The sequence below is a fragment of the Perissodus microlepis genome, chromosome 22 (assembly GCF_051167445.1).
Source record: "Perissodus microlepis isolate ML-2025 ecotype Zambia chromosome 22, ASM5116744v1, whole genome shotgun sequence".
In the NCBI taxonomy this organism is placed as follows: Eukaryota; Metazoa; Chordata; class Actinopteri; order Cichliformes; family Cichlidae; genus Perissodus; species Perissodus microlepis.
Window position 1 is genome coordinate 26,940,565 of NC_140481.1, and position 25,740 is coordinate 26,966,304.

Consider the following 25,740-nt stretch of genomic DNA (forward strand, 5'->3'; position numbering starts at 1 on the left):
ATTTAAGCGTTACACTAAATTTAAATTGCATTAAATGAGATGTCAAACTGTTTTTCTGTTTAAATTGAGGTTTGGTGCTCTCTAAAAGGAAAAGGAAAACCACCAGCACTGTAGTGTAGTTCATTAAAGTCATTAGGGTTAATTTAATCAAGTGTTACAGTACACATTACTCATTGAATGCTTGGAAATGGCAGAAAACTGTAAACTAGTGATGTTTACTTGGTAGACAGGTCCCAGAGGTTGATTCAGAGCCAGGAAAAACCTGCAATCACTCATCAAACTCACTGAACTCCTGGTGGACTGAGCAGCCTGCCTACTTGCTGGATTCAGTGCCTCAGCTGTGAAGCACTGATAGGAGTCCAGTCCAATTACAATTAAGGCTAAAGGTGCAAGGTTTCCGCTGCTGGCCCACACTTGCATCTCAAGTATTGGCTGTCAGTCTTGGAGCAGGTCCAGCCGAGAAGCAGCAAGATGATCCGGAGCAGTCTGAAGGCACAATCTGAATATGTGTCGGATCGTTGTTGTCTGACCTGAGCTCCACCCTGGCACAAAAACAGGCTCCTAAAGGCCAAAAACACAAATTAAAGTGTAAACTTGACTTAAATTAGTGCTAAGATGAGTCACCCGAGCTCAACCTGCCAGAGCATCTATGGAGGGTTAAAATATGTCTTACAAAAAGCTTCAGGCAAACCGGTGTGAATGAAACTCAAAACCAAACAATGACATGATCCAGTGTGATTTAATCCCCCACAAGATCAAAAACATGCTGTCCTCTTTTACCCTGCGGCTGAAAGTTTAGTTTGCTATGCGGCATTATGTCAGTGCGGTTTGGTGCTGGAAGACTTTTTTTTTTTTTACTTTCGCTAATGGTTGTCAATTCTCAGAAATGGACCCATGAGTGTGATTTGTAATGCCTGTTTCCCACCACCGTGCTACTGTTGCCCAGTCTAGGACCGCTTCCATGCATTTCCATTAAAAACAGGACCGGTGCTGACTCTGCTGGGCCTAAAGCTGGAATCAGAGGTCATGTGAGGGGTTATTGGCACAGTATTTAACCTACACGATGGGGCTGTGATAATGTGAGCAGTGAATAACTCACCTTTTGTCTCGCAACTAAGCTTGTGAAATGCATGTTACATAATTCTGTAATTTGTCTTAGGGAGAAAGTGTTCAAGTTTATACTGATCATTTAGATTTTTGTTATAATATAATAATAATATAATAATAACAAGCAAATCAGCGGTTTGTGATCTTAAGCATCAGGGCAACACAAAACGGATAGCGGCGTCTCAAATATTAAAGATTTACTTAAATTTTAACGGAACTACTGCAGCATAAATTCACTGTGTTAAACATTATTACCTCACATGTTATCAAAAATAAATAAATATAATTAATAAATACATTTTTTAAATTTCGAAACCATTAAAATGAATAAAAGTTACTGAAATAACTTAAAAGCAGAAAATGTTGTGATGCTGAAATCGTGAGATGAAATAAACAATGATTAAATGATGCCAGTTAACTGTATATACACTTGGGTTTATTCATTTACATCACAGCTTCTTATTTTCTAAGCAGCTCATGCTTTCTGTATGAAAACATCTAATAAATATAAGCTGTCAGATTGCTGTTGTGCAACTGAAGCTTAAAGTTTAATTAAATATACCAGACATACAAAGCCAAATAAACAGCCAGTGAAGGAGCACTGTTTTCCCAGAAGGAGTTAAAGTTTTTGGATAACGCTCAGACAGACATGATATTGTTTCCAAAAAAAATATTCACGTGGACTTTCTCTCTTGGATACATGCTTCAAATCCAAGAGAACAAATATTAACAAACCTTCATAGAGAACAAGTAATAGGTTTCACAAATATATTTCTGAAAAAAGAGCTTCCTGTTTGGGATCACCACCGAACCAGGGTCCCAGTTTATTCTCTCACATGAACGTTTCCTGGACACTTCCTCACCTACCACCTGCTCCCTTGACTGTAAGCCGACCTGGTGAAGAGGGAAAAGGAGCGAGGGAGAGTCGGTAGTGTCCACCTGGCCGGCTCCATTCATGCATCATTAATGGCCCTGCATCATTGATGCGGTCCGCTGCCCACAGATAGAAGTGGTACAATGTCCTCCTCATCCACCCCCCGCAGCCTGTAGACAGGCAGGCTATAGATCCAGGTCTTTAGGTGAAGCCATATCTACCATCCACCTCGTGACCATGCTATCACTTTCACTAGTCTTCATGTGTTGCAGCAGAAATCAGTGTCTAGATTAGTTTAGAGAGCATATTTTCAGGTGTATTCTCCTGCAGGTGTAACACACTCACAGATAAATGAGCGGCACTGCTGGAGCTGCTCCCCCGACAGCTGTCCTGGGTTTGGACGCCGGCGGATCGTGGCGGCAGAGAGGCGCCCAGAGGAGTGGAGCTTTGGTCCAGACCTACCTGCTCACCGGCTCCATCCTCCCTCCACCTTCAGCGGTGGGAAACAGGGCAGCTAAAACCCCCCTGAAGCTGCCCTCGCTCGTAGCTGGAGCCAAAGGCCCCCACGGGCGAAGCAGCATGGCTCGTCTCAGGTAAGAAGTAAAGAAACAAAAGGAGAAGTAGAAATAACTTAACCTTCTTGATGCATTCTGACAGGTCAAAGTCCAAACAATGTAAAATGACAATAATGTGGAGATTAATTCACATAAATAATAAAACTATATACTAATTAATACATGAATTAGATTGTTACACATCTCTTTTGTGTGCATCATGTTTTCGGAGGAGGAATGATGTCATTCGGTTATTTTGTATCCAGTTATTCTGATCTCAGCCTCTCTTTAGTTTCGTGTCAGTGACGCCTGCAGTATTGCACATTTTTCCTCATGAATGAAAAGAATAAAATCAACATGAAGTCTTAAACATGTTGTTCTTTGTTGTTTTCTAGATTGAGCTGTTTAGATAAATTCTGGCTGAAATTTGTGTTATCAGCATTACCTGACATTATAAGTGACTGATTATACTTTCCTGATTTTCTGTTACACTCATTATATGCATACTGCTAAAGTGGTGGATGATCATATTGAAAATATCCAAATAATGAGGTCGGTATATGTAGTACAATCAAGCGTGTCTTTATTTTTGTTGTACAGTCAGCAGAAGTCCCACAACAATAATGCTAAATGTAATTTAAATATACAATAAATATACAAAAAAAGCAACTTTAAAAAAATAAGTCAATTATTTAAAAGATCACAAATTAGTTTTTCAGACTGTAGGTCCTGCATGTTGGCATCCTGTACCGATGAACAGATAGAAGCAACTTAAACTCTCCTAATAACAGGTACAGTTATTAGTGACTGGGCCTCTTCAAAGTCATGACCTTATTCAGGTGAGGACGGTCATTCAGGGTCAGTCTTGCAGTTTTACTGCACACTGTGACTAAACCTTGAAGTGTACTTTTGTTTTTTAAGTTCAGATTCACTGACCTACTCTCATAAAACTGCTTCCGAAGTGAAAATCGTGAATTGCGCGATTAAAAGTACACGTCCTGACGATTTTTTCTGCACACGTGAAGCTCAGTGGTCAGCTGGAAACCCTGTGAGCCTAAAGCTCGGGCTTCAGGCTGCTCTGAACGCTCAGTTGCACACTTTTTTCCTGCTCTTGGCTCTCTGTGATGTCGGTGAGAAGGGATGTAACTAATGTAGTCATCACAAGCGGACAGCTCTGGCTGTGAGAAGCTTCACCCACCTGCTGTTCGAACCTTCTGTTTGAGAAGAAAAGCAAAGGATCTCAAAAAGGAGAGATTTGGGTTTTCACCGAGACCCAGTGTTCGATAAATAACGATCATTTTAACTGTGAGTCTTGCAAGACTGGTCTAATAGAGTCCAAGAATAAAAATATGGAGCTGTAAATGTAGGATCTGTAAGGTTTATGTGTTTTCTATGTATGGATTCTTATATATACCCAGCATCTAAAGATACAAATGGTATGTGGTACTAAAGATGTGGACCCCGGGTTGAGAATGAAGGCTTCGGTTATTTACATTATATACTCAGAGTTATATTATTATCCATCAGTCAGGTGAAATCCTATGGAAAAGGAACATCAGGTGTATTAATAACATAAACACTAAAACCGTCATGTAAATGATACCAGGATGTCCTGGTAACTCACTGACCTTCAGTACCAATCATGCAGCTGTGGCTTTGAAAGTGATTAATCCCGCCGTGTGTGTCATCTCCACTATTCACTTTAGCAAAAGTGCCTGTTAAAGCGTGGAGTGGATGCTTGACTGGAATTACACTGGAATTGTTTCCTCTCAGAAGCGACCCAGTTTGATGGCTTCATGTGGGCCGCAGCCCAGTGTGCCATAAATCTCAGGCGTGGAAACCGATCTACCGCCTGATGCAGCACCCAGTGGTGTTTTGCTCAGAGGAGGGCGAAACCTGAGTGAGACACAAACACACACTTCAGGCTCTTAAACACACCTCCCTCACTGTCCAGCAGAGTATTTGATGGCATCTGCTTACCCAAGCAGAGCAGGTTTTGAATAACCACCAAGTAAATGAAGAGGAAGTTCTGGTGTGTGTGTGTGTGTGTGTGTGCGTGTGTTGAATCCCTCTGAGAAAAAATACATCTTACTGTGTATAAATGAAGCAGTAGAGTAATGAGGATCCTTAATAGAAGTAAAAGAGTTAGTTGGTCAGTGCAGCACTTTGATCTGAGTGAAATTAGCACACCAACACATTAAAGTGGTGATAAAACTGTAGCTTTACACACTAAATCTGACTATGTGATGCTTTGTTTTATTTTCCTTTTATTTAATTTCTTCTTCTTTGATTTTTTTTTTTTTACAGGCCTGTTGTTTTAATTAGTATCTTATTAAAATTGTGTTTCTGTTTTTGTTTCATTGTAAGTCCTTAAGTTTTGCTTGCTTGCATGTCTGCTACAAACTGTATACAAAGTCTATTGTCCCCAGAAAATCAATACTTATGCAGACTTTGTTGACCCTCTATTTTTATGTTTATGTTTTTATTCTTTTTGGTAAGGAGATCACTGTTTTGTCCGTATATAGACTATAAATAAAGGAAAAAAGCAGCTTGTGAGAAACCTGCACTTTCTTTGCCGTGCCAGCAGGGGGTCTCACCCCCTTTAGCAAAAAGTGCAAAAAATGACTCACCTGCTCATTGGATTTATGGCACCAATAAACCTTTTTCTGATGAATGTATGGTCTCAGTTTCTAGTTTCTGTTCTGTGTTAAGTATTGTGAATCTATTGTGAATAAAATCAGGGTTTATGAGGTTTGCAAATCATTTTATTCTGCTTTGTGGGGTTTGTAAATTATGAGTTGAATAGATGATCCTCACACTTAATCAGTGAACCTGGTTCTGCTGGAAGTTTCTTCCTGTAAAAAGGGGTTGTCTGATTGTTGGGGGTTTTCTGTATAATTGTAGAGTCTGTACCTTACAGTATAAGGTGCGTTAAGGTGACTGTTGTTGTGATTTGGGGCTATTCACTAACCAGGGGTTTATGCTGTAATGGCTATAAGACGTAAAATCTTTTTGCCTGTGTAATGAAAGCTGCTAAACTTGCTCCTAAATCTCTCCTGTTGAACTTTAGCCATTCCCTCCTAGTGTATGACATTTGATACATACAGTTTTTGTGAATTTTTGAGACTTCTACATCATTAGTGTGATTTCTTTCCCTCAAAAAACCTTGAAAAAAAATAGCAAAATACATTTTTAAGCAATAATTTAAAAGAAAAGCCAGATACAGCAAATATGATATCAATTAAAACTCATATATGCACATTAATGTTTTTAAAAATAGAATAAATTTGAATTTTTCTGTAATTATTTCATGGTTCAGGCTTTAGGATTTATTGGCACACCTATTAAAAACAGTTTCTAATGTCTCTGTTTTATTATTTTATTCGTAATTTTGTGCCCGTCTCACTTTGTCACTCATTTTTGAATATACCCTCACAGGGCCACTAACATGGCTGAAGACTGTTACTCTTGTTAGTAATATGCATTACTGAAAATTATTTCCTTTTTTCTCTCCGTCTGGTTCCACAGTTTCAGTGAACCATCCCTCTTCACCACAAATGAGAACCTCCTGTTCGAGGAACTCTCTCTGAACCGTCGCCCCAGTGTTTTACAGAAACGACCACCACCGCGTCCTTCATTCAGCAAGTCATCCTCTGTGTTCCCCTATAAGACCAGCCAGCCCCACCAGGAGGTCTCGAGCTGCAGTCGACCGACCTTTATTCACTTCTCTCACGCCATCCAGCCGAGCTCGAGGCCAAGACCAGTGAGACGCCACTCACACAACCTGGCCCTGAGCTCAGACATGCTGCACGGTGACTTCCGGCCTTCAGCTTCCCAGTATAAGGAAGAGCCTTTGTCTGTGGTTGGGAAGCCTTGCCTTCTGACCTGCAGTCAGCGCCCGGCTGCTGGTCCGGCTCGCACACAGATTCACGTATTTCTACCCAGCGAGGCCGAAGGAGAGGAGGCAGACAGGGAGTCTGTGGACGAAGGCTTCATGGATGAGCTCGACAGCAAGATAACCTCTCTGAAGCTCCAGCAAGAAGCACCAAAAACAAATACACCCCACACATGACATGAATGATTCCTCCATTGTAGTCCAAGGGCAGCCCTGTCTGCATTATTATCAGTTCTTTTTTTTTATTTAAAGGTCTGTGGCTGTTAGGATTTACGTCAGATTACCTTGTTTGGATGATCTATAGATTGTCCAGGTTTCAACATAGTAATAACCCATGAAGAGTGCCCAGTTTTTCCCTTTGTTATTTGGAAGATCCGGACAGAGAGGTCTGACCTCCGACACCTTCAGACTGAACTGTACATTAGCGCTGGACATGACTGAGCATGACGAAGTTTGTAGATAAACTAGGTTTCTATGATTTGATGTCTGCATAGGTTTGGTCATGTTTACATTTTTTACACTCTTCATTTCTTCTTCTTTTACAAGATAGCATAGGAAAAAAATGCATAAAAAAGTAAGGTTTTGCAGATTAATGAGCCACTAACAGAAAATAAAATGTAGTTATGCTGATATATATTGATGGTTTTATAGCAAATAATCTTGATCATGCAGATACAGTCAGAGATTCTTTCTTTCAAAACTATAAAACAGACTGTATAACTTTAAAATAAAAACCTTTGTGCTCTTTTTAACAGTCCAACATGTGTGTTGTGTTGTGTATGCAAATTAGTGTGTTTCTACATTATTCACATGAAGGCACAAAGTGCGATTACCGCCCTGTTTCTGTCAACAGCAGAAATTTGCTGATAACAATGTAAACTATGTTGTGTATTGATAAAATTACTTTTACTGGCGTACAAGATTGGTGCTTAGTTAAAACCAATTTCCTGAACTGTTGTTTACTTCAGAAATTTCTCACTTACTGTAATGTTTTACCTTTCATTGGCCTCGTTTATGTTATTTGGTGTTTATTTGGTTATTTCTGTGAAGACGTTTTAAATGTGTAACATTTGAAAAACTGTACAAAATAAAGTTTATTATTATAATACCAACAAATACAAATAGCAGTTCTATTTGGGTGAGATACATATTATTTTGGCTCCCACCATTGTAGTATTTTTCTTGCCACTAGGAGGCGGAAAAGCAACCCCAAAGATGGGGTAGACCTTGACCGAAGAAGAAGAAGGAAAACAAATGGTCCTGTTGGACTGGACGCATATGATTGTAGCAAGGGGATGCATTTGAAACGTTTTTCTGTTTTGGAGTTTGTTTACCATTGCTTAGTCGCATTTTATTGTTAAACTCAAAGAATTGGTGATTTGGGACCACCATGGCCGATACGGAAACTAGCGGATGCGAACGTCTGACCACCAATCAAGTGACTCCTGTGCAGGTCGGCGCGGTAATTCTGTGCACGTTGTTACGGCGGTGAACTACACTTTTTAAAATCATATATCTGCATCCAAAAGAATTACAAACAGAGCGGATATTTAACATGTGCAGAGGTTATTTACTGCGTGGTGAAAACACGGAGGCAGACTAACCGCAGTCGTAGCTGCATGGATCTGTAAGCAGGCTAGCGTTAGCTTAGCAAAGGCTGAGCTAGTAGTTCTCTCTTTACAGGTCTGCTAATTAATATATCAACAAAACATGGCTAACTCCAAGGAAGTGACTTGTACAGAGGTAATAACACCCATTACCTACAGTCTAACGGAGTATTACAGCCATTTGTCAAACCTCTGTGCAGCAGCCACGCTGTAGTAAGCTAACTTGTTATGGTGTTGCTGCACGCCTAAAACAGAAATTAAACCTTTGCATTGAATCTGTACTGAGTGTGTGTGTGTGTATATATATGTGTGTGGAACACACCCCGTGTTTATTAAATGGTCCCCGATAAGGTACCTCTATTGCAAACTTAGGCTGCTAAACTTTGCACAAATCCGTGCTGCAGAATTTAGCTTCGCAAAATGCGGTCGGGTCTTTAACCTGCACCAAACCTGAGCACTGACTAGCCCTACTGATAGTTTTAAAGGTTATTTAATTAATTACACGATATAGTCAGTGAAGCGGACACTGCTGAGCTTGATCCTGCTGCACATGGAAGCAGTTCAGGGTGTTTTTAGTGCTTCAGATCAGCTTATGGTAGCGCTTTTATATCCCTAAAATGAGGTTATATTAATGTGGTATGCACATCCCTGCGGTGTGACCATTTCCTCTGCTTGTGTTTCAAACACCTTAGTTTGAAGAGTGAAGCATCACGGGCATTATGAGTCTGCAGGAGAATTCAGTATCAGCAAAGATGGATATTTTAGGTCTGAGACAGCCAGCTTTTTAGTCTTTTTTTTTAAACTGGTGTTTGGCAGACATTTCTGTACTTGGTTTTGATTTTAGAGCTTTATTATTAACTGCACAACAACCACCTTGTTTAAATTTGGCTATAGAGTGGTGGGACGTGTTTCCTGCCGTACTTAGGTTTTGTGCAGCTCATATTTCACAGCCCTGTGGTTTTGAAACTCTTAGACACAGTCATGTTCGGTCTTGAGTGAATATCTAAAAAAAAGAAGAAGAAGCATATCTGGTTGAGTTGCGTAGCTAAGTAAAGATTTTAAATGTATCTGTAGTGTTTTAATTATTTTAAAACCCCACCATGCACAAGGAGTGACAGAAATGTTTGGGTCTTTAAAATAAGTCTCTTTTCAAAACACTAAAACGGACACAGCATAAAATACTCACAGCTATGCAAGAAGTGCAGATATAAATGTTTGGTTTCTAAAATTAGTTTTTATTGGTCAGCTTTCATCTGGTCTCTGCGTCACACACTTCTGTTGTTTTGTATTCTTTGTTTCTGTATATCTTGCTCTTGTCTGTTCTCTTTTATGTTGGCTTTTAACCAGAACCTGAGTGCAAAATTTACTTTTACTGCCTGTAAATACATCTGTTGGAATGACAATAAAAATAATTGAATTCTCAGATTCGCAGTTGTTGCTGCATATCATATTTTATAGAAGTGCAAATCTAGAAATTGCAGAACTAATTGTTCTGTTTTTGTCCATTGTGGAAATTAGTGATTGGCTTAGTTACAGAGCAGAGACTTGTGCGTTCTGTAAACTGTCTATTGTCCATCATAGGTAACAGAAGGGACCGATGGAGAGGCTGTGGAGGCAGTTTCAGAAGCAGCAGCATTGGTGGACGCTGGAGAAACAGAACACGTTCATGAATCTTCCCATGAACTTTCCAAAGAGAGGGAAGAGGATAATGATGCTGCTGCTGCTGAAAAGGACATGGAAAGTGAAGAAGCAGAACTTAAAGAAACTGAGACCGAGGTGATCCACTCTGTTGGTTCTACATCTCCATCACAAGCTTTTTCTGCAGAGGAGACAGAGGAGACCGTTACGGTTAATGATGGTGAGCCAGGTAGCACCACAGAGCCCCAAAAAGAGGCTCCTGAGGTGAAATGTGACGAGGGTCTTGAGTTGATATCTGATGAAGGGGTTGAGTCAAAGGCAGAAGATCTTGCAGTGAAGGATAAGAGCCTAGAGGAAAGCCCTGCAGTAGCAGATGTCAGTGAGGATGCATGCATGGACGCAGCTCCTGATTGTGAGGAGGAGAAAGAAATAAAAAACACTGATGAAAACATGGACACAAGCAATGACACTAAGGAGGAAGTCTGCACAGAGCAGGAGTCATCCATCTGCTGTAAACCAAAGGTTTTGACAGCGGGCGATGAACTCGATGAGATGATGGACATCGGTACAGTGGATCAGGTGGAGCAGGAAGCTCAGATGAAAGAGGAGGAACAGAACAACTTGAAGGATATGGAAAGCAGCCGCTCACCTGATGCTTCTAATACAGGTATGAAGATGCTCTTTGATTGGTAGATTTGTAGATGCAAAATAGAATCTTTATGATCTTGTAGGAAATTATATAAATAAATAAAACTTTTAATATCAGCAAATATGAGAAAACATCTACTCTGACACTCTTTCATCTGCTAAAGGCCAAAAATGTATTTCCTAAAAAGTGACCACTGCAAACATTTTGTAACTTTTAAATGCAGACAGGCTTCTCTAAAAAGACCCTTTGACCTTTGTTACCCTGCAACCCTCTGCGAGTCCACGTCAGAGCACACTGAGCTTTAGAAATGCTTTCACTCCTCCTTTAAAGACAGCATGGCAGAAAGTCTCCCAACAAGGCGTAGTTTTCATCATCCCACTAAATGCTGTGTTTTAAAATTCCCACAGCCTCAGTGGCGGAGGACAGTAACTCTGTTACGGAGGAAGCTGATGTGAAACCCACAACTTCAGACTTGATGCAGTCCAGCTCGTCTCCATCGTCTGAGGCCACAGGAAGTACAGGTGGGTGATCTTAATGCCAAAATACAAATAGTACGAAATTAAAATCTCATTATGTGGAAAATCTTGGCAGCAGAATAAACTTTTATATTAATATTTTCATTAAATTTGTAATAGTTAAACAGAAAAAACCCCTAGAAATCCACACACATAAAAAAATCATCCTAAATTGTATATAACAAGACTAAAATGGTACGGTTCACATGAAATGACTATCCTGACTGAACCTTTGTGAAATACTTATGCTTTATTAGAGTCCAAAGATCTTTTCAAATGTGACTGAACAAACCCAATTTTCTTTTTTTTCTTGTTATTGATAGAAATTAAAATGCAGAGATATACATCAAATAAAGTGATACAGATCTGCTGCTGTGTGCTGACCTGTTATGTTTACACATGCAGTCAAAAGGGAACACGCTAATAAAGGAAGTATTTGTCCCTTCTGAAATGGTCAAAGGCAAACAAGCATCTCAGCATTTTGGCTCTTAGTTGGTTAAAAATGTTGTAACTGTGCAACTAAGAAAACATTGAATAAAATTTAACATTGCTGAATATTTTTGAGTTTAATGGCTCACTCCCAACATAAAGCTGCTTTTCGGCTGCTCTGTTATTCACGAGCATGTTTGATTTGGAGGCGTTTTACACCAGGTTCCCTTCCTGAAGCAACCCTGGAGGTATTTTTGTCTCCTCCCAGGGTTAAACGAGGGATCATTGACTGGTTAAATTAATGATTAAACCATGACACTATAGAGCCACTAAAAACACAATCTTTTTTTTAAATATCTTAACACTCAGACCGTGGTTCAGTATGAATTTTGTTTTGTCCGACACAGTGACAGTTGTTGTGAATGTTTTCATTCATTCATGTTCTTCATGTTTTTGTGTTCACTTCCTTTTACACTCGCTCACACGCTGCTCATGTGTTCTTGTAGGAAGAGACCGCTCGTCACCAGCGATGATGTTGAACGGCATGAAAGTCGTCAAGCTTTCTATACCGAGATTAGACGTTGTAAGTAGAAGTAAGATAGAATTTAGGTTTCAGGCTTTTCTTACCTGCTCTATTAATATACGTGAAAGTTCATCGAAAACTATTGATTAGGCTGTCACCGTAAGCTTTCCGTCAAAATAAACAGCATATACATGTACTCCTTGTTCTAGGAGAGGCTGCACACTTCAACCCAAAGTGTCAAGTTGTCACCTTCACCTCCGTTGGTCACTGTGAAGGACGAGCCGGTGGATGAGGAATATGAACAAGCTCTAATGTCCAGTTCCTCTACAGCAAGTGTGAAAGATGAGCCTAATACTGCAAGGGTGAGACACACTTTGCTTAAGGATTTGTGGAGTTATGCTATTAGATTTGGCAAGCGTATGCAGAGCTGTCACGCAACGATCAGGTGTGGAGACAGTTGCAGAAACCTTGGGAGATGGAACAGCAGTTACTGAAATGAAATATTTGATATTCAAAACCCATGTAGTGAACAAAAAGGCTGGAAAGGAAGAGGCACATGATGTCTGTAGTGCAAAGGTGTAAAACAAAGAGTCCAAAGTGGCTGCAAAAGAACACTTGACACGAGCTGGGAGTATGATGGAGTGGTCCCAAAAAAAGGTGGAAGTTACGACAACGACAGAGGGAAAACAGGCCTGCATCTATGGAGGAGGAGAATTTTTCAGAATCTGAGAATTTGAGATGGTTTGGGCATGTCCATATGACCGGACACCCTGCAGCAGACCCAGAACACTGAGAGTGGTTGTCCTCTGGCTTGCTTGTGATAGTTGGAGGGGGTAACTTGTATGTATGGAGCCAGTCTGTGAGCAGCAATGATACCAAGACAAAAAAAAAACAAAAACTGGGACAAGATCAGGTAGACTCACACATGAACTTGCATATTTCAGGATAATTACTGGTTTCTTCGTTTCATCAGTTCTTTATTCTGGCTATTGTATACTTGGCATGACCGACATTGAGTCTAATAGACCAGGGGTGGGGAACTCCAGGCCTCGAGGGCCGGTGTCCTGCAGGTTTTAGATGTGTCCTTGATCCAACACAGCTGATTCAAATGGCTAAATCAATATCAATATGTCCAGAGGCCTGGTGATGAACTAGTTATTTGATTCAGGTGTGTTGATTCAGGGTGATATCGAAAACCTGCAGTGCGTTTCCCACTCCTGTAATAAACCAGAGTGCAGGAAGAGGTTCAGACTCACAGATCTGTACCTCAAACTAGACTTCCTGAAATATCCATGTAGTTCCTAAAGCAACATATTTCTACCAGTATTACACCATTACCATAAAAGATGGTTAATTCACTACTTTGCAGCATTAAAACCTTTTCAGACCTGAAATCTGGAAATTGAAGGAAGAAGAGAATTATTCTTTCTTACATGGAGTTAACAGCAGCAGGAAACCAGCTGCAAACATATGATTACTTGTGTAAGTGATAGGTTTGGTGGCAGAACATGACATGTTGTCACATTTGGACTTTGCAGGTTTAAAACTGTTTAGTGTCAGATCTCACTAGCTTGGACATTTTCATTGTCACGTGGATCTCCTTAGCTGATGTCTAGAAAAGTCCACAGCTGTGGGAAACCTGGGGAACACCAAAGAGAAAATCTGTTGCTGCTAGTATAATATAATAATATATAACATCATCAGTCAGGATCTGGTCTGGGTCCAGTTTCTGAGAATGAAGCCTGAATCCCTGAACCGTTACTGACGTTTTTCTCATGTTGAAAGGAGGACCTGAGGATCGGATCCGTGTATTCTGAGAGTTCTGAAACGCAGACGCTGCCCATCGTCAGCCCACCGTCTTCGCACATGTACTGCGCTCACTGTAAGAAGAACCTGATGAAGGGACAGACGGCTTTCCAGAGGAAGGGCTCTCCAGCGCTCTTCTGCTCCACCACCTGCCTCTCATTGTCTCAGGCCAGGGGAGCCACTAAAATCTGCCACAACTGCCAAAAGTGAGTTCTGCAGATTAGAGTAGGCTTACTACTGTTATTACTACTGTTTGATGGGTGAAGTAATGTCACCCAATGATACGCCTCAAAGTAAACTGCATTGTAGTTTGATTGAATTTGGATTTCTCCTTGGCCTCTTTTCCTCCCGTTCCTTTAGGTTGATAATTCGGCCTCAAGACGTCATCCTGGCTCCGGATCTCAAAGGACTCATGAAAGAGTTCTGTGGCCAGATCTGCCTGACGTCCTTCAACTACAAGAAAACTGTCTCCAACTTCAGGAAAACTGCTGTTGCTGTGAAAGCTCTACAGACTGTACCACAGTCACTCTGCAGCATGTGCACCAGATACTGTGTCGTAAGTTGAACAGAACTGCCGCTAATGATTATTTCAATTATTTAATATAGAATTATCCAAACCGTGTTAAAAATGTCCTCCTTGTCTCGTGCATTATTTCCACCATATGAAACTATGCTGATAGTGTGAAAACTCTTTACCTGTGCTGCTCTTTGTCATCTCTCTGCAGAGCAAACATGAGGTGATACTGAGCGGCGCTGTCCACAAGATGTGCAGTGACGCCTGCTTTAACCGCTTCCGTACAGTAAATAACCTTTCGATGGCGGGCTGCGCCAACTGTGGCTCGTACTGCCACAGCAAACCGCTCATGCTGAAGCTGGAAGAGGGCAGCAAAACCGTGTGCAACCTGGATTGTTTGGGGAAATACAAAGAGGTATGGAAACAGTTCTCTGCTTTCTCTTATTGTTTTGACCCTACACATGTCATCTGTGAAACCTTGATGCTGTAGTCTGATAACACGCTTATGCAGAATTCATTGCAGATACATTTATTTTGAATTAGTCTTCATTTGAACTCTTGAAAGCCCAGTTGGAGTAACTCAGAAGGCAGAGGGTGGTCTCTGCCTGTGGAGCTACCCTTTGAAAAACCTGCAAACTTTATTGGTGGTGTCCAAACTGTTCATTAAAAGAACAGAGGGGGGCTTCAGATTTCGTCTCTATAGGGGAAAGAGTTAAATTTTTTAGCACTATTTTAAAGTTGCATGCCTGCAGTGAGTGTCAGCACATGTGGGAAACAAAGCCAGTTAACTTTCTCGCCTCCTCTTTCTTACTCTGAGAGTTAAAACGGTTGAGGTTGTTTGCAACATGCCTCATATTTTTTTTTAAATTAATTCACAGAAAAGCAAGATAACCAAGATGACCCAGCCGTGCACAATGTGTCGCACCGCCCGCTTTGTGGCAGAAATGGTGGACAGCAAAAACAGTGATGACTCTGTGGATCTTTTCTGCAGCAGCAGCTGTGTGATGGCGTACAAAGTCCAGACTGTTAGTTCTTCAGGTACGCGATACCAGCTTCTCATTGAAGATTAAACCTTGTACTTGTTTTTGTTAAATGATTGTTTATGATGGTTTAATTTGGTTTCAGGTGCTCGGATAAACTGTGATAACTGTGGCAAAAACAGCGTACCGTCCTACCACCTGGCCATGTCCGATACCTCCATCAGGAATTTCTGCACTCTCCCGTGTGTCATGGCTTTTCAGGTATTTACTTAAAGTTATTTAAAGACAAACCTAAGAAAGCTGGTATTTCAGAGTTCTGTTGTTTCTTTTTCTGCGCTTTAGGAAAAATTTAAGCAGTCGCAGAAGCAGGTGAATGTTTTTACGAAGCTGCCCATGGGATCGTCCCAAATTCAGCCCGTTAGTACAACGCCAGTGCAACAGGAGACAAAAGTGTCCCAGAAAGTGAACTGCTTCCAGTGCTCCCGCGTCATCACTTTTAAACCTGAGCTCATCCAGATTAAGGTAATTAATGGAAACAAATAAATTATGAGTGGAAAGTTTTACATTTAGAGATCAGTAATACCACTACAGTGTTCCCGTGGGCTTTAAATAAAAGTCACGGCATTTCGGATGAGGACCTGAAATGCTTTTGGTCCTCACGGGTAAAGTCTTGTCAACACTTTCAAGAAAATTAACACAGAAAATAGACCTTGTCCGTTCAGGCTGACATTTCTCATGATTTGTACCTTCTGTGTGTGCGTGCAGGACAAGATGGTTTTTCTGTGCAGCGTGGACTGTTCTCACGAGTTTAAGAAAGCCAACAACGTCACGAGTGTGTGCGAGTACTGTATGATCGAAAAGATCACCAGAGACGTGAAGAGAGTCAACAACAAAGACTGTTACTTCTGCAGCGACGGTAAGGAGTCGTGGAAATCGATTCGTCAGCTGTAAGAACCCGATTCTGCTCTGAAATCTGTATTTATTTTAAGTCCTTTCTGTGTGTCCAGGCTGTAAGCTCCTGTTCAGACACGACTTGAGTAAAAACTGGGGGAAGCACTGTCACTCCTGTGTTTACTGCCACTCCGTTTCAAAGAAGCTGGTGACGGCGCAGTACGGAGGCTCGACGGAGGAGTTCTGCTCGGAGGAGTGCAGGTCCAAGTACACCATGCTGTTCTGCCACGTAAGCAAACCGCAGTAAAGATATTAAAATCATAGTTTTACACCAAAGCGACCATCTCTGTGAGCATGATCTCCTCCTCCACGTAAACACATTGCTTTTCCACTCAGGTTGCAAAGTGCGACACCTGTGGGCGGAAAGGGAAGCTAAAGCAGAGCCTTCCCATGCTCGGGGAAGTCAAACACTTCTGCGACCTCAGCTGTCTGCTGCAGTTCTGCTGTGAGACAGTGGCCACGCAGGGTGAGGTCGTGAAAGGTGCATACCGTGTTTTTATCCCTGTTTGAATCTGTAACTTTATCTGATTTATATATTTTTTAATGGTGTAGTGGTTAGCACTGTTGCCTCACCGGTTTGATCTGCCTTTTTGGGCAGAGCTTTCTGTGTGGAACCTGTGCGTTCTCCCAGTCTCTGTGTTTCCTCCTGTTTTACTTAAGTGTTGGAGTAAATATAAACTGGTTTCAGGAGTGTGAGGTTCTGAGTCGGCCCTGTGATGGACTGGCATGCTGTCTAGGGTGTAATTTGCCTCACCCTATGACAGCTGGAATAGAGTGAGGCTTATTCAGACATGTTTAAAGTTTAATTAATGACTTTTGAAGCTGCTGCTTTTGATAAAATCAGTTTGGGTTTGATGAGTTTGGCTAAGCTTTCCTTAGCAGTCTTTAAAACTGTAGTAAAGTGAAGTATTACTTTCTTTTGATTGAGTGGCTACAAAACATGGTGCGTCACATATAAGCCAGTTTGATGTTAAGGGCTAGCACAGAGAGATGTACAATCATTTGTGGTCATGTTGACACCTAAGGCCAATTTAGAATTACTATGTAACATAACATGCACGTCTCAGGATTGTGGGAAGAAACTGGCACCTGGAGAGAATCCACACAGACACATGGTGAACATATAAATTCCTCACAGAAAACTCACAGAGCTCTTACTGTGACCCCACAGCCTTAACCACTGTGCTGCTGTAAAGACAGACCATCAAGAAATGCTAATGTGGTAAATCAAAGAGGCAGTGAGGCCTAGATTCATACTGCGTTGCGGACACAGACCGCTCGAGACAACACTGTCGGCTTCTTTGATGCCCACCGCATGCACAGTTGTTGCAGTGTAATGTATAATCTCCATGAATGAGTCAATGTGAAGTTGGATGGCACTGACTGTTTCGTTCATCATCTGATGGCAACATTTGCATTGCATGCAAGACTGTAAAACTGAGCTGCTGCAACACTGGACTGCATGTTTGGCACCAGCTGTTAACTGTTGTTGTTCTTTAATAAAATATGAATATTTCTGGTACTAACTATTAAGGCAACAAAGGTAAATGTTTACTAGTCGTGCACAACTTAATTCTTTTTTTTTTTTTTTTGATACTTTTTATTTATTTAGGAACATTTTTATGCAGAAAACAAACAAACAAAACAGACAAAATATTATGAGGTCATGGGAAGACAATATATGCCCGTGTATACAGCTGTACATCCACACATACATATATCAATACTTTGGTATTGCAAGTTCTATGCATTAAAGAGTGCTGCCACAATTTGTAAAGCCCCACAACTTAATTCTTAAACTAGAAAAACTAAAAAATGTTTTGCAACTGGGTCACAAAGTAAGACCAAGAATGCCTCTCTCTGAAGATTTAGGAAGAAGTCGGGAGCGACTTCCTACTGAGATGTTTTAAGTTTGTTGCTGTTTTGCTTTCAGCCAGCACAGGAGAGGCCACACCTGTGATCGCCAACGTCATCTCGCTCGCTGGCACGCCAAAAGGAAAAGCTAACACTTCTGATAGAAGTGCCCAACAAAGTACAAAACAAAAACAAACACACGCAAGATAGTAAAAAGAAATCATTTTGTACTGTTAATCATCAGTAGCTGCACGAGTTTCATATTTTGCCTTTTTTCTGCAGGTACAGCATCAAACTCTCAGTCAAAGACCTCTGGACACGTAAGTACATTTTTTAATTCATTTATTCTTTTTGTATACAGTTGTATTTTTTCCAATTCCTTTTTTTTCAGTGTAAGTTATGTTTATGAAAAATATATTTCTTAGGTGAAATGACGCACTTGTGCTTTTAAAAGGAAGTCTTTGGGACATTTAGTTCAGTCACTTTTAGCTTGAAGGAAGTAGCCCGTGTAGTGTTACAGATGAGTAACTTTAGAGATGTTATTGTAATTTTTCTGTCCTTCAGATCAGCATTCAGACCGAAACGGTGAAGACTCATCCTCCTCCCCCAACTAAAATCCTGAAGAACAAGGCTCTGCTGTGTAGACCGCTGGTGCAGAACAAAGGAGTCTCCTGCAAAACGCAGACGGTCGACGTGGAGGCACAGACGGGTAAAAGAAGCACACAGGCAGTGTCTCTGTCAGGGCAACACCTCCGCTTTACTCTGTGTTTAAAAATCTTCAAATAGCTGTTCAATCTGATTGATTACAGCTGAATTACTGCTGCTAGCTGCACTTCACAGCGTTTAATGCTCGGGTCACAAACACAGGTTAAAGGGTGAGGGTCATAATCAGCTAAGCTTATGTTGTTATGAAGAAAGCGAATGCTTGTGGAGAGGAATCTTATTCAAATGCTTAACTGATGCTTTGAAGTTTGAACTTTCTGGGCAGAGCACTAATGTATGCTCACGATTTTACAGACAAGACTAAATGTGAAGTATTTGTTTGTCTTTGCACACTGTACATGCTTCCTCTTTAAACATACTTACTGCAGGAGCAAACTCTGTGCCATGTCCTTATCTAATCACACCTACTATTCCCTTTTTTTTTTTCTCTCTGTAGATGATATCTTCCCAAAAATGGTGATCCTGCCTGTTCCTGTGCCGGTGTACCTTCCTGTACCCATGAACATGTACAGCCAGTGCACTCCCAAGCCTGTCGGCCTGCCGTTACCTGTATGTCTAACAATGCAACCACCTTGGAACTTTATTATTTCTAATTAATTCAAATTTTTCCCATGACTTTTTGTCTTAGAATTTACATTTGTCTTTTTAAGGTTTATTTAGAATAATTAAAATGAGGAACATTAAGATCAAGATGGATTTTATTTGGGAAACTGTTAACATGCTTGTGACAAAACCATGCACTGTAACACTGTAACAAAAACAACAGCAAGAAGTAAAACATGTAGCTCAACAAATGGGCATATATATTTACACATGAACCATAGGCGTGACCCTGTGACCCATAGCATTTTGATTCAGACAGGATGTTCAAATGATTGGCGACCTGTCTGCGGTGTACCCTGCCTCTTGCCTATGGCAGCTGGGATAGGCTCTCGCCATGGATAAATTACATTACACACTCCTTTAATCTTCAGCTTTGTTTTTGCCCTTACTAAGGTCCCACTCATGAGCTCCTTCTTTCTTTCTACCTCAGCTTCCTGTGCCAATGTTTCTTCCTGTGACGATGGACAGTGCTGAGCGCATTGTGGAAACCATCCAGGAGATCAAACAGAAGATCCCGTCCGATCCGTACGAGGCAGAACTCATCCTCATGGCGGAGATGGTGGCCGAAGACGACGAGAACAACGACAAGCCGGAGACGTGCAAAGAGGAAAAAGCGGTGAAGAAAACGCCTGAAAAGCAAGAAGCACCCGTCACAGATGGTGAGACGAAACATTTAGTGAGGCCACGAAAAGATGAAAGTAGGGGGTACTCAAGGGCATCAAGCGATCATATTACAGTGTTAAACAGTTAAAGCTATTGTAGTTTTGTGTTTATTAAGTTTAATTTTGTTTGTGCACCAGTGGCTCTTGAAGGAAGTATTGACATATTTGACCAAACTGACTAAAACTAAAGAAATGTTGTCATATTTATAATTTAGTTTTGTAAATGCATAATTAATTAACTTTAATAACGTCAGCGTGCACATGTTAGGGTTTCATCCAAGTTATCTGTCAAAGTTGCATCATTTTATTCCCATACAGATATTTTTGGTGTTATTAACAGTGTAGTCATGCTGTACTAACAGACACTGTGATGGTTGTTTTGTAGACCATGTCAGTAACTACAGTGATGACTTGGACACCGACGAACTGGCCACTTTCCTCAACAGCTGGGAGGATGCCTCCTCTGACGCGGGGCCCTTGTCGCCAAGTAAAACCTACGCCAGCGAGAAGTTCAACTCAGTTTTAGATGTATCTGTGGGCATGCCCAGTGAGCCCGAGCCCGCACCACCTCCTGGTCCGCCTCCCATGGACATCGAAGCCGACTTCACTGTTGGTGAGATGATAGGCATACATCCATAATACTGGGCGTTCAGGGAGTTTATCTCCAGTTTATCTACATTTCTTTGGACATTTTTACTGTAACCCCTTCAAAGATCTGCTCTGGGCTTTTGCGCGTTTAGTCTCATGTTTGATGTCATGTCATTGCCAGAAACTCTGGAAAGGATGGCCAGACAAAGAGAGCAGTGCAACAAGTCCCCAAGCCCCCCGCCTGCTGCTCCAGTACGACGACAAGCTCACAGGAAAGCCAGAGAGAAGAGGGTAACTGCTGCTTACATATCTAAAGCTGGCTTTATATGCAACAAAACATTAGAGAAGGAGATGATGTAACAAAAAGATGGCGTTGTGTGACCCCTCCACCCATAATTATGTGTCAAAACAGGAAACAGTAGTAGTAGTATAACATAGTAGGTTTTCAACCTTTTCCTTCTTTTTTTTTATTTAAATGAAAGTTTTAAGTGTCTCCCTCCTTTAGATGGGGACATAAAAATAACCAGCATGGTTTTATCAAAGAAGGCTGCAGAGGTGCAAGACTTGTTACTTGAATGTCTTTGGTCTGTGTTGTCTAAAATGTCCCCATTATACCCATAATGCGTCCTCTATATGTTATCACAGGGTCGTAAGCCACAGCGTCAGTCTAAGGCTGCTGAAACGTCTTCGGCAAAGAGTACTTCCAAAAAGCCCGTGGAAGTAGAAATCCCAAAACTGAAGAGTGACTATGGAGTTGATGCCTGGAAGCGATGGATCCAGTGGAGGCAAACTCAGCCCAACCTGGAGAATCCACGCTTTGGCTGTAAGTCTGAATACTGAACACTGCAGCACTTCGGACTGCATTTCCTGCATTTTCTGACTTTCCTGTCTCTGTTAAGACTTTATAATTAAAAACAAACAAACATGGCTTTTAATCTTGATGTCAGCGCGTCCTCTGGAGCTGAAGGAGGATCTTCTTAGCTGCACCACCGCTGAGCTCAGCTACGGCCTCTGCTGCTTCATCGCTGAGGTGAAACGACCAAACGGAGAGCCGTACTCGCCCGACACCATGTTTTACCTCTGCCTCGGCATCCAACAGGCAAGACATTTTTCTCAGAGAAACTAAGTGTAAATATGGATACACTTAGATATACATGTCATCATATTTATAACCATTTTCTAACATAGTCCAAACTTCCTTTACTTTCCTGGTTCTCTAAACTTTTTGTCTTTCTCTGCAGTACCTGTTTCAAAACGGTCGTGTGGAGAACATTTTCATGGATCGCTTCTATAACAAGTTTTCCACTGAGTTCACCAACTTGCTGCGAGGTTTCAAACCTTCAATCACACCCAGTGGTGAGTTTCCAACACCATCTTTGTCTCTGTCAGTGTTACACAAACGAACGTCTGTTTGCTCAGATTTACAGCGGGTCACTTTTCCTCTGCAGGTTATATCCACTCCCGTGTGGAGGAGGAGTTTTTGTGGGACTGTAAACAGCTGGGGGCGTACTCCCCCATCGTCCTCCTCAACACTCTGCTCTTCTTCTGCTGCAAGTACTTTGGCTTCACCAAGGTGGAGCAGCACCGTCAGCTGTCCTTTGCACATGTCATGCGCTGCACAAAAACCAATCTAAACAACACCAAGACCACATTCCTGCGCTTCTACCCACCGCTGTCTGGACCCGAGGCGGAGTCAGGTACCAACGTGCAGAACGCCAGATTTAAACACACAGAGCTAAACGCGTTGATTTTGCAGTTAAGAGTCGACAGTCCACCTAAAATTAGCAGTCAAACAGATTCTGACTGTTTTCATGTACAAATTATCCTGAAACTTGCACACTGTCTGTATGTGTCCTCTTCAGATGCAGAGGGTGGCCCAGCGAAGAAGCGGAAGGAGGAGGAGAGTAAAGAAGAAATCCTGGAGATGATGGAGAACACAGAGAACCCTCTCCGCTGTCCCGTGAGACTCTACGAGTTCTACCTCTCAAAGTGGTGAGTGTTGTACAACCACAGGTGCACTCGCGATGGATCTGTGACTGGTTGGACTCCGCTTTCAGCACGTGAACTTAGTGAAGTAAATGGCTGCACAATAATCTTGCATTACCTTTCCCACATAACTGCTATGTTCAGTTTATTTTAAATAGGTATATTTATTTAATCTTTCAGTGTCTAGTTTGTATTTTCTCTCTGTGCCTGTGTAGGTTTCCTTCCAGAGTACAAAAACTTGATTGTTTGCTTCTTCTAAATTAGCTGTAGGTGAGGTTAGTTATCTGTGTTAGGCTGTAACGGACTGGCGACCTTTGCAGGGGCCTCTTAGCCTGCAACAGCTACTTGGTTAAAAAAATGCAGCTCCTGAGATACAGTCTCTTTTTTTGTGGCACATATATTGTTTGTTGACAGATTTTAAAACCTGATATTACAGGAGTAGCTCACAAAACTGTCTAAAAACAGTATTTTAAAAAGTACAAATAAAAACTCACTCAGCGGGCTCAGTTAAGCAGAGACTTTTATCTAAGACAAGAAGAAGAGATCACATCACTTTCAGCATCGCGACAGAAGCTCCAGTTTTATATTTGTTTATGTAAGAAGGATTTTAACTAACACAAATGCATCTTGTAAATATGCCAGATTCAGCCAAACTTTATCTTGATTTTTCATGCTCAGGCTGGACGGACGTATTCCTCTGCTAAACTTTCACCGAAGCTCTGGAAGGATCTGCCTGAGAAGTTTAGACTCTGCATTTAACTACCTTCCTCTCATTCATGTCCTTAAATTTGAACTTAACCTCTGAGTTTTCTTACTTGTGACATCATATTGTTTCATTTCTGTTCTTTGTTATATAAAGTTATATGAAGTAGCCGTGCCAAAATATTTTCCCAGTTGGCCAAATACACTGATTACGTGACTTGAAATATCTTTTTTTCTATTTTTTTCTATGTTACTTTTAAATATTATTATTTATTTCATTTAAATATGATAATGAGTTACACTTGAAATATTAAGCGTCATGACATTTAAATGACCTGACTTTTTGCCACTTGCCTGATCTGCACTACTGCACAACTAATAAAAGGTTAAGTGTTAAATGTCAGTAAAGACTCATAAAACCTGCCTCTCATTGATTCTTTTAAAGTTTGTTTCTTGTTTGGATGTGGAGGGCTGGATTGAGATGGTCCACTGGCCGTCCCTCATTTTACTCTGATTTATCAGCACATTGATCTAATTCTTTGTTCCTGTTTCTTCCGCCCAGCTCGGAGTCGGTTAAGCAGCGAACCAACATGTTCTACCTGCACCCCGAGCGCTGCTGTGTCCCCAACAGCCCGCTGTGGTTCTCCTCCACCGCTCTGGACGACACCACCATGGAGGCCATGCTCATCCGCATCCTCACCGTCAGAGAGCTGCATCTCGACACAAAGCAGCAGACGAGCGATGACCCACCGTTTATACCCGAGGAGGAGGAGGATTCGGAGTGAACGTGAAGTGACCTTTTACCGGAGTTGCAGCTAGTGATGTAAATGTTTGGATATTATCAAAAATGTTTGCTGAACATAAACGGACAGGAAAACATTCACAACAGCAGTATGAAACAGCAAAGAGTCACATTTCAAACGCACGTTTGGACAGAACCTCCGATTCACATCGCTTATGTAGAGGTGAGGCTGAGATGCTGGACTCAGCTCAGCATTAAAGACTGTTTACTGCTCAGCAGGGCACGCAGCTGCCCTCCTGTGTTTATGTGGTTGTGTCTTATGGAAAATACTACTTTTATCTCCTTCCATGTGTTATGATTCCTGACCTTCCTGTGCACACTGGACTTCCAAGTTTTTCTAAAGCTAGCCCTCCATCTCGGAGTGATGGAGGTCCCGAATAGAGAGCTGCATATTGTTAGTTTCACTACATTCACACCTCAGAGGCCAAAATGAACACGTCTGTGTTTGCAGTAGTTAGAATATTTCCTGGGTCAGTACTTTTGCACACCTCAAGAATTGTTGCAATCTCACTTTGAGAAAACACAGTTTTAACATCTGACTGGAGATTTTACCTGAATCATGATTTGATTGATTTTTCTTCCAGATTCCTGTTTAAGTTGTGATGCTAAACGTTGAAAATGTACACAATTCACACGTTGTGTTTTGTGGTTAACAGATAATCCTCAGATACTTTAAAGGATCTTATCAATCTGAAAAGAAATTACAGCATCGAACAATGTAAAAAATCATCATTGGTGCCTGATTGAAGGGATTAAAGATTTTGGAAGTGATTCAATTACATTTTAAGAAATTTGAGATTTGAATGTTAGGTAGCTGCTATCCCTCATTATGACTTTCAAGCAATCTGAGAAGAGAAAAGCCTACAACTCTAAAGTTTTAAACTCATTTTGGGATTTCATACTAAACAAACCTTAAAGCAGTGAGTTTTTGCATAATGAGCTCTGGTATTATATGAAAGCAAATAAAGCTGTCCGTTTGTGTATGTCTAGATTATTTTAACCCCCTTAGAGTATGGCTGCCAAGGTTCTCTTGAGTGTTTTCTATTATATGTTCATTTTGAATTAAAAAAAAAAAAAAAAAAAAAAAACTCTTCAAAACACTTGTTTTCTTTTGAGACTCTACAATTGCACCTGTGGGAGAGGTCTGCCTCTTAGTCTCGACAGAATCTGTAATGTGATTTGATTTCAGCCCAAACCGTGATCTTTTAGTGAACCTAAAAGATCTACCTTTTGTTGCTTAAATCGAACCAGGGTGAAACCTTAAGGGGTCACCACAGTGGATCATCTTTCAGTATCTCATCCTATCCCTTCCATCCTCTATCACACCCTCTATCATCACCTCTGCCAATATAACTCTCCATGTCCTCCTTCACTACATCCTTGAATCTCCTCTGTGGTCTTCCTGTTTTTTTTCCTTGATGTTCAGCATTCGTCATCCAGTTAACTCTTTCCCTCTGCGCATGTGCAAACAGCCTCGCCTCTCTAACTTTTGTCTCCACGCTGTCCTCGTTTTTTATCCATGTCACTTCCAGTGAACTAAACTAAAAAGAAGTAATGCATAAATGGTCTCCTAGCAGAGAGACTTGGAAGGAGAGCTCTCTGAAATAAGGTGAAAATGTATCGATTCACTCGTTAAAGCGGCTCAAAAGTAGATACAAATGTGATGAATGTGATTTCCAGTCGGTGTGTTTTACTCGGATTACGAGGACGCTTAACGCCGACGGTACTTGTCCCCGCCATGTCCTCATAAACTGCTCATTCCACTTTCACGGTTCTCC

The 25,740-nt window shown here is 41.2% G+C and overlaps 2 protein-coding genes across 3 annotated transcripts; both read left to right on the forward strand.

Moving 5' to 3' along the window:
* The first annotated feature begins 50 nt into the window (after positions 1-50).
* On the forward strand, positions 51-6,607 carry LOC146363357 (uncharacterized). Its single transcript, XM_084918970.1, has 2 exons — positions 51-2,574; positions 6,064-6,607. Exons 1-2 carry the CDS (start codon positions 2,333-2,335, stop codon positions 6,605-6,607), a joined length of 786 nt encoding a protein of 261 aa, XP_084775096.1. The 5' UTR covers positions 51-2,332.
* Positions 6,608-7,635: 1,028 nt separating this feature from the next.
* Positions 7,636-24,943, forward strand: zmym4.1 (zinc finger MYM-type containing 4, tandem duplicate 1). Of its 2 annotated transcripts, none has more exons than XM_084918926.1 (27): positions 7,636-7,883; positions 9,619-10,342; positions 10,732-10,845; positions 11,775-11,851; positions 12,001-12,153; positions 13,577-13,803; positions 13,958-14,153; positions 14,323-14,526; positions 14,990-15,149; positions 15,237-15,352; positions 15,434-15,613; positions 15,857-16,007; positions 16,099-16,271; positions 16,379-16,523; positions 17,976-18,074; positions 18,179-18,216; positions 18,461-18,605; positions 19,056-19,168; positions 19,653-19,881; positions 20,270-20,497; positions 20,654-20,763; positions 21,118-21,295; positions 21,420-21,571; positions 21,714-21,828; positions 21,921-22,169; positions 22,335-22,464; positions 23,723-24,943. In XM_084918926.1, exons 1-27 carry the CDS (start codon positions 7,821-7,823, stop codon positions 23,943-23,945), a joined length of 4,692 nt encoding a protein of 1,563 aa, XP_084775052.1. In that variant the 5' UTR covers positions 7,636-7,820; the 3' UTR covers positions 23,946-24,943. The 2 variants fall into 2 exon arrangements, with proteins under 2 accessions (XP_084775052.1, XP_084775054.1); XM_084918928.1 differs by lacking the exon at positions 7,636-7,883 and adding an exon at positions 7,895-8,173.
* The last annotated feature ends 797 nt before the right edge of the window (positions 24,944-25,740 follow it).

What these genes read in the sequence shown, in the direction of transcription:
- LOC146363357 (XM_084918970.1), top strand. Translation starts at nt 2,333, where the DNA reads ATGAGCGGCACTGCTGGAGCTGCTCCCCCGACAGCTGTCCTGGGTTTG. An exon ending in AGCAGCATGGCTCGTCTCAG is followed by an intron (nt 2,575 to 6,063) that starts GTAAGAAGTAAA and finishes CTGGTTCCACAG; the next exon opens with TTTCAGTGAACCATCCCTCT.
- zmym4.1 (XM_084918926.1), top strand. Translation starts at nt 7,821, where the DNA reads ATGGCCGATACGGAAACTAGCGGATGCGAACGTCTGACCACCAATCAA. An exon ending in TGAGGCCACAGGAAGTACAG is followed by an intron (nt 10,846 to 11,774) that starts GTGGGTGATCTT and finishes GTGTTCTTGTAG; the next exon opens with GAAGAGACCGCTCGTCACCA. An exon ending in CGTGTGTCATGGCTTTTCAG is followed by an intron (nt 15,353 to 15,433) that starts GTATTTACTTAA and finishes TCTGCGCTTTAG; the next exon opens with GAAAAATTTAAGCAGTCGCA.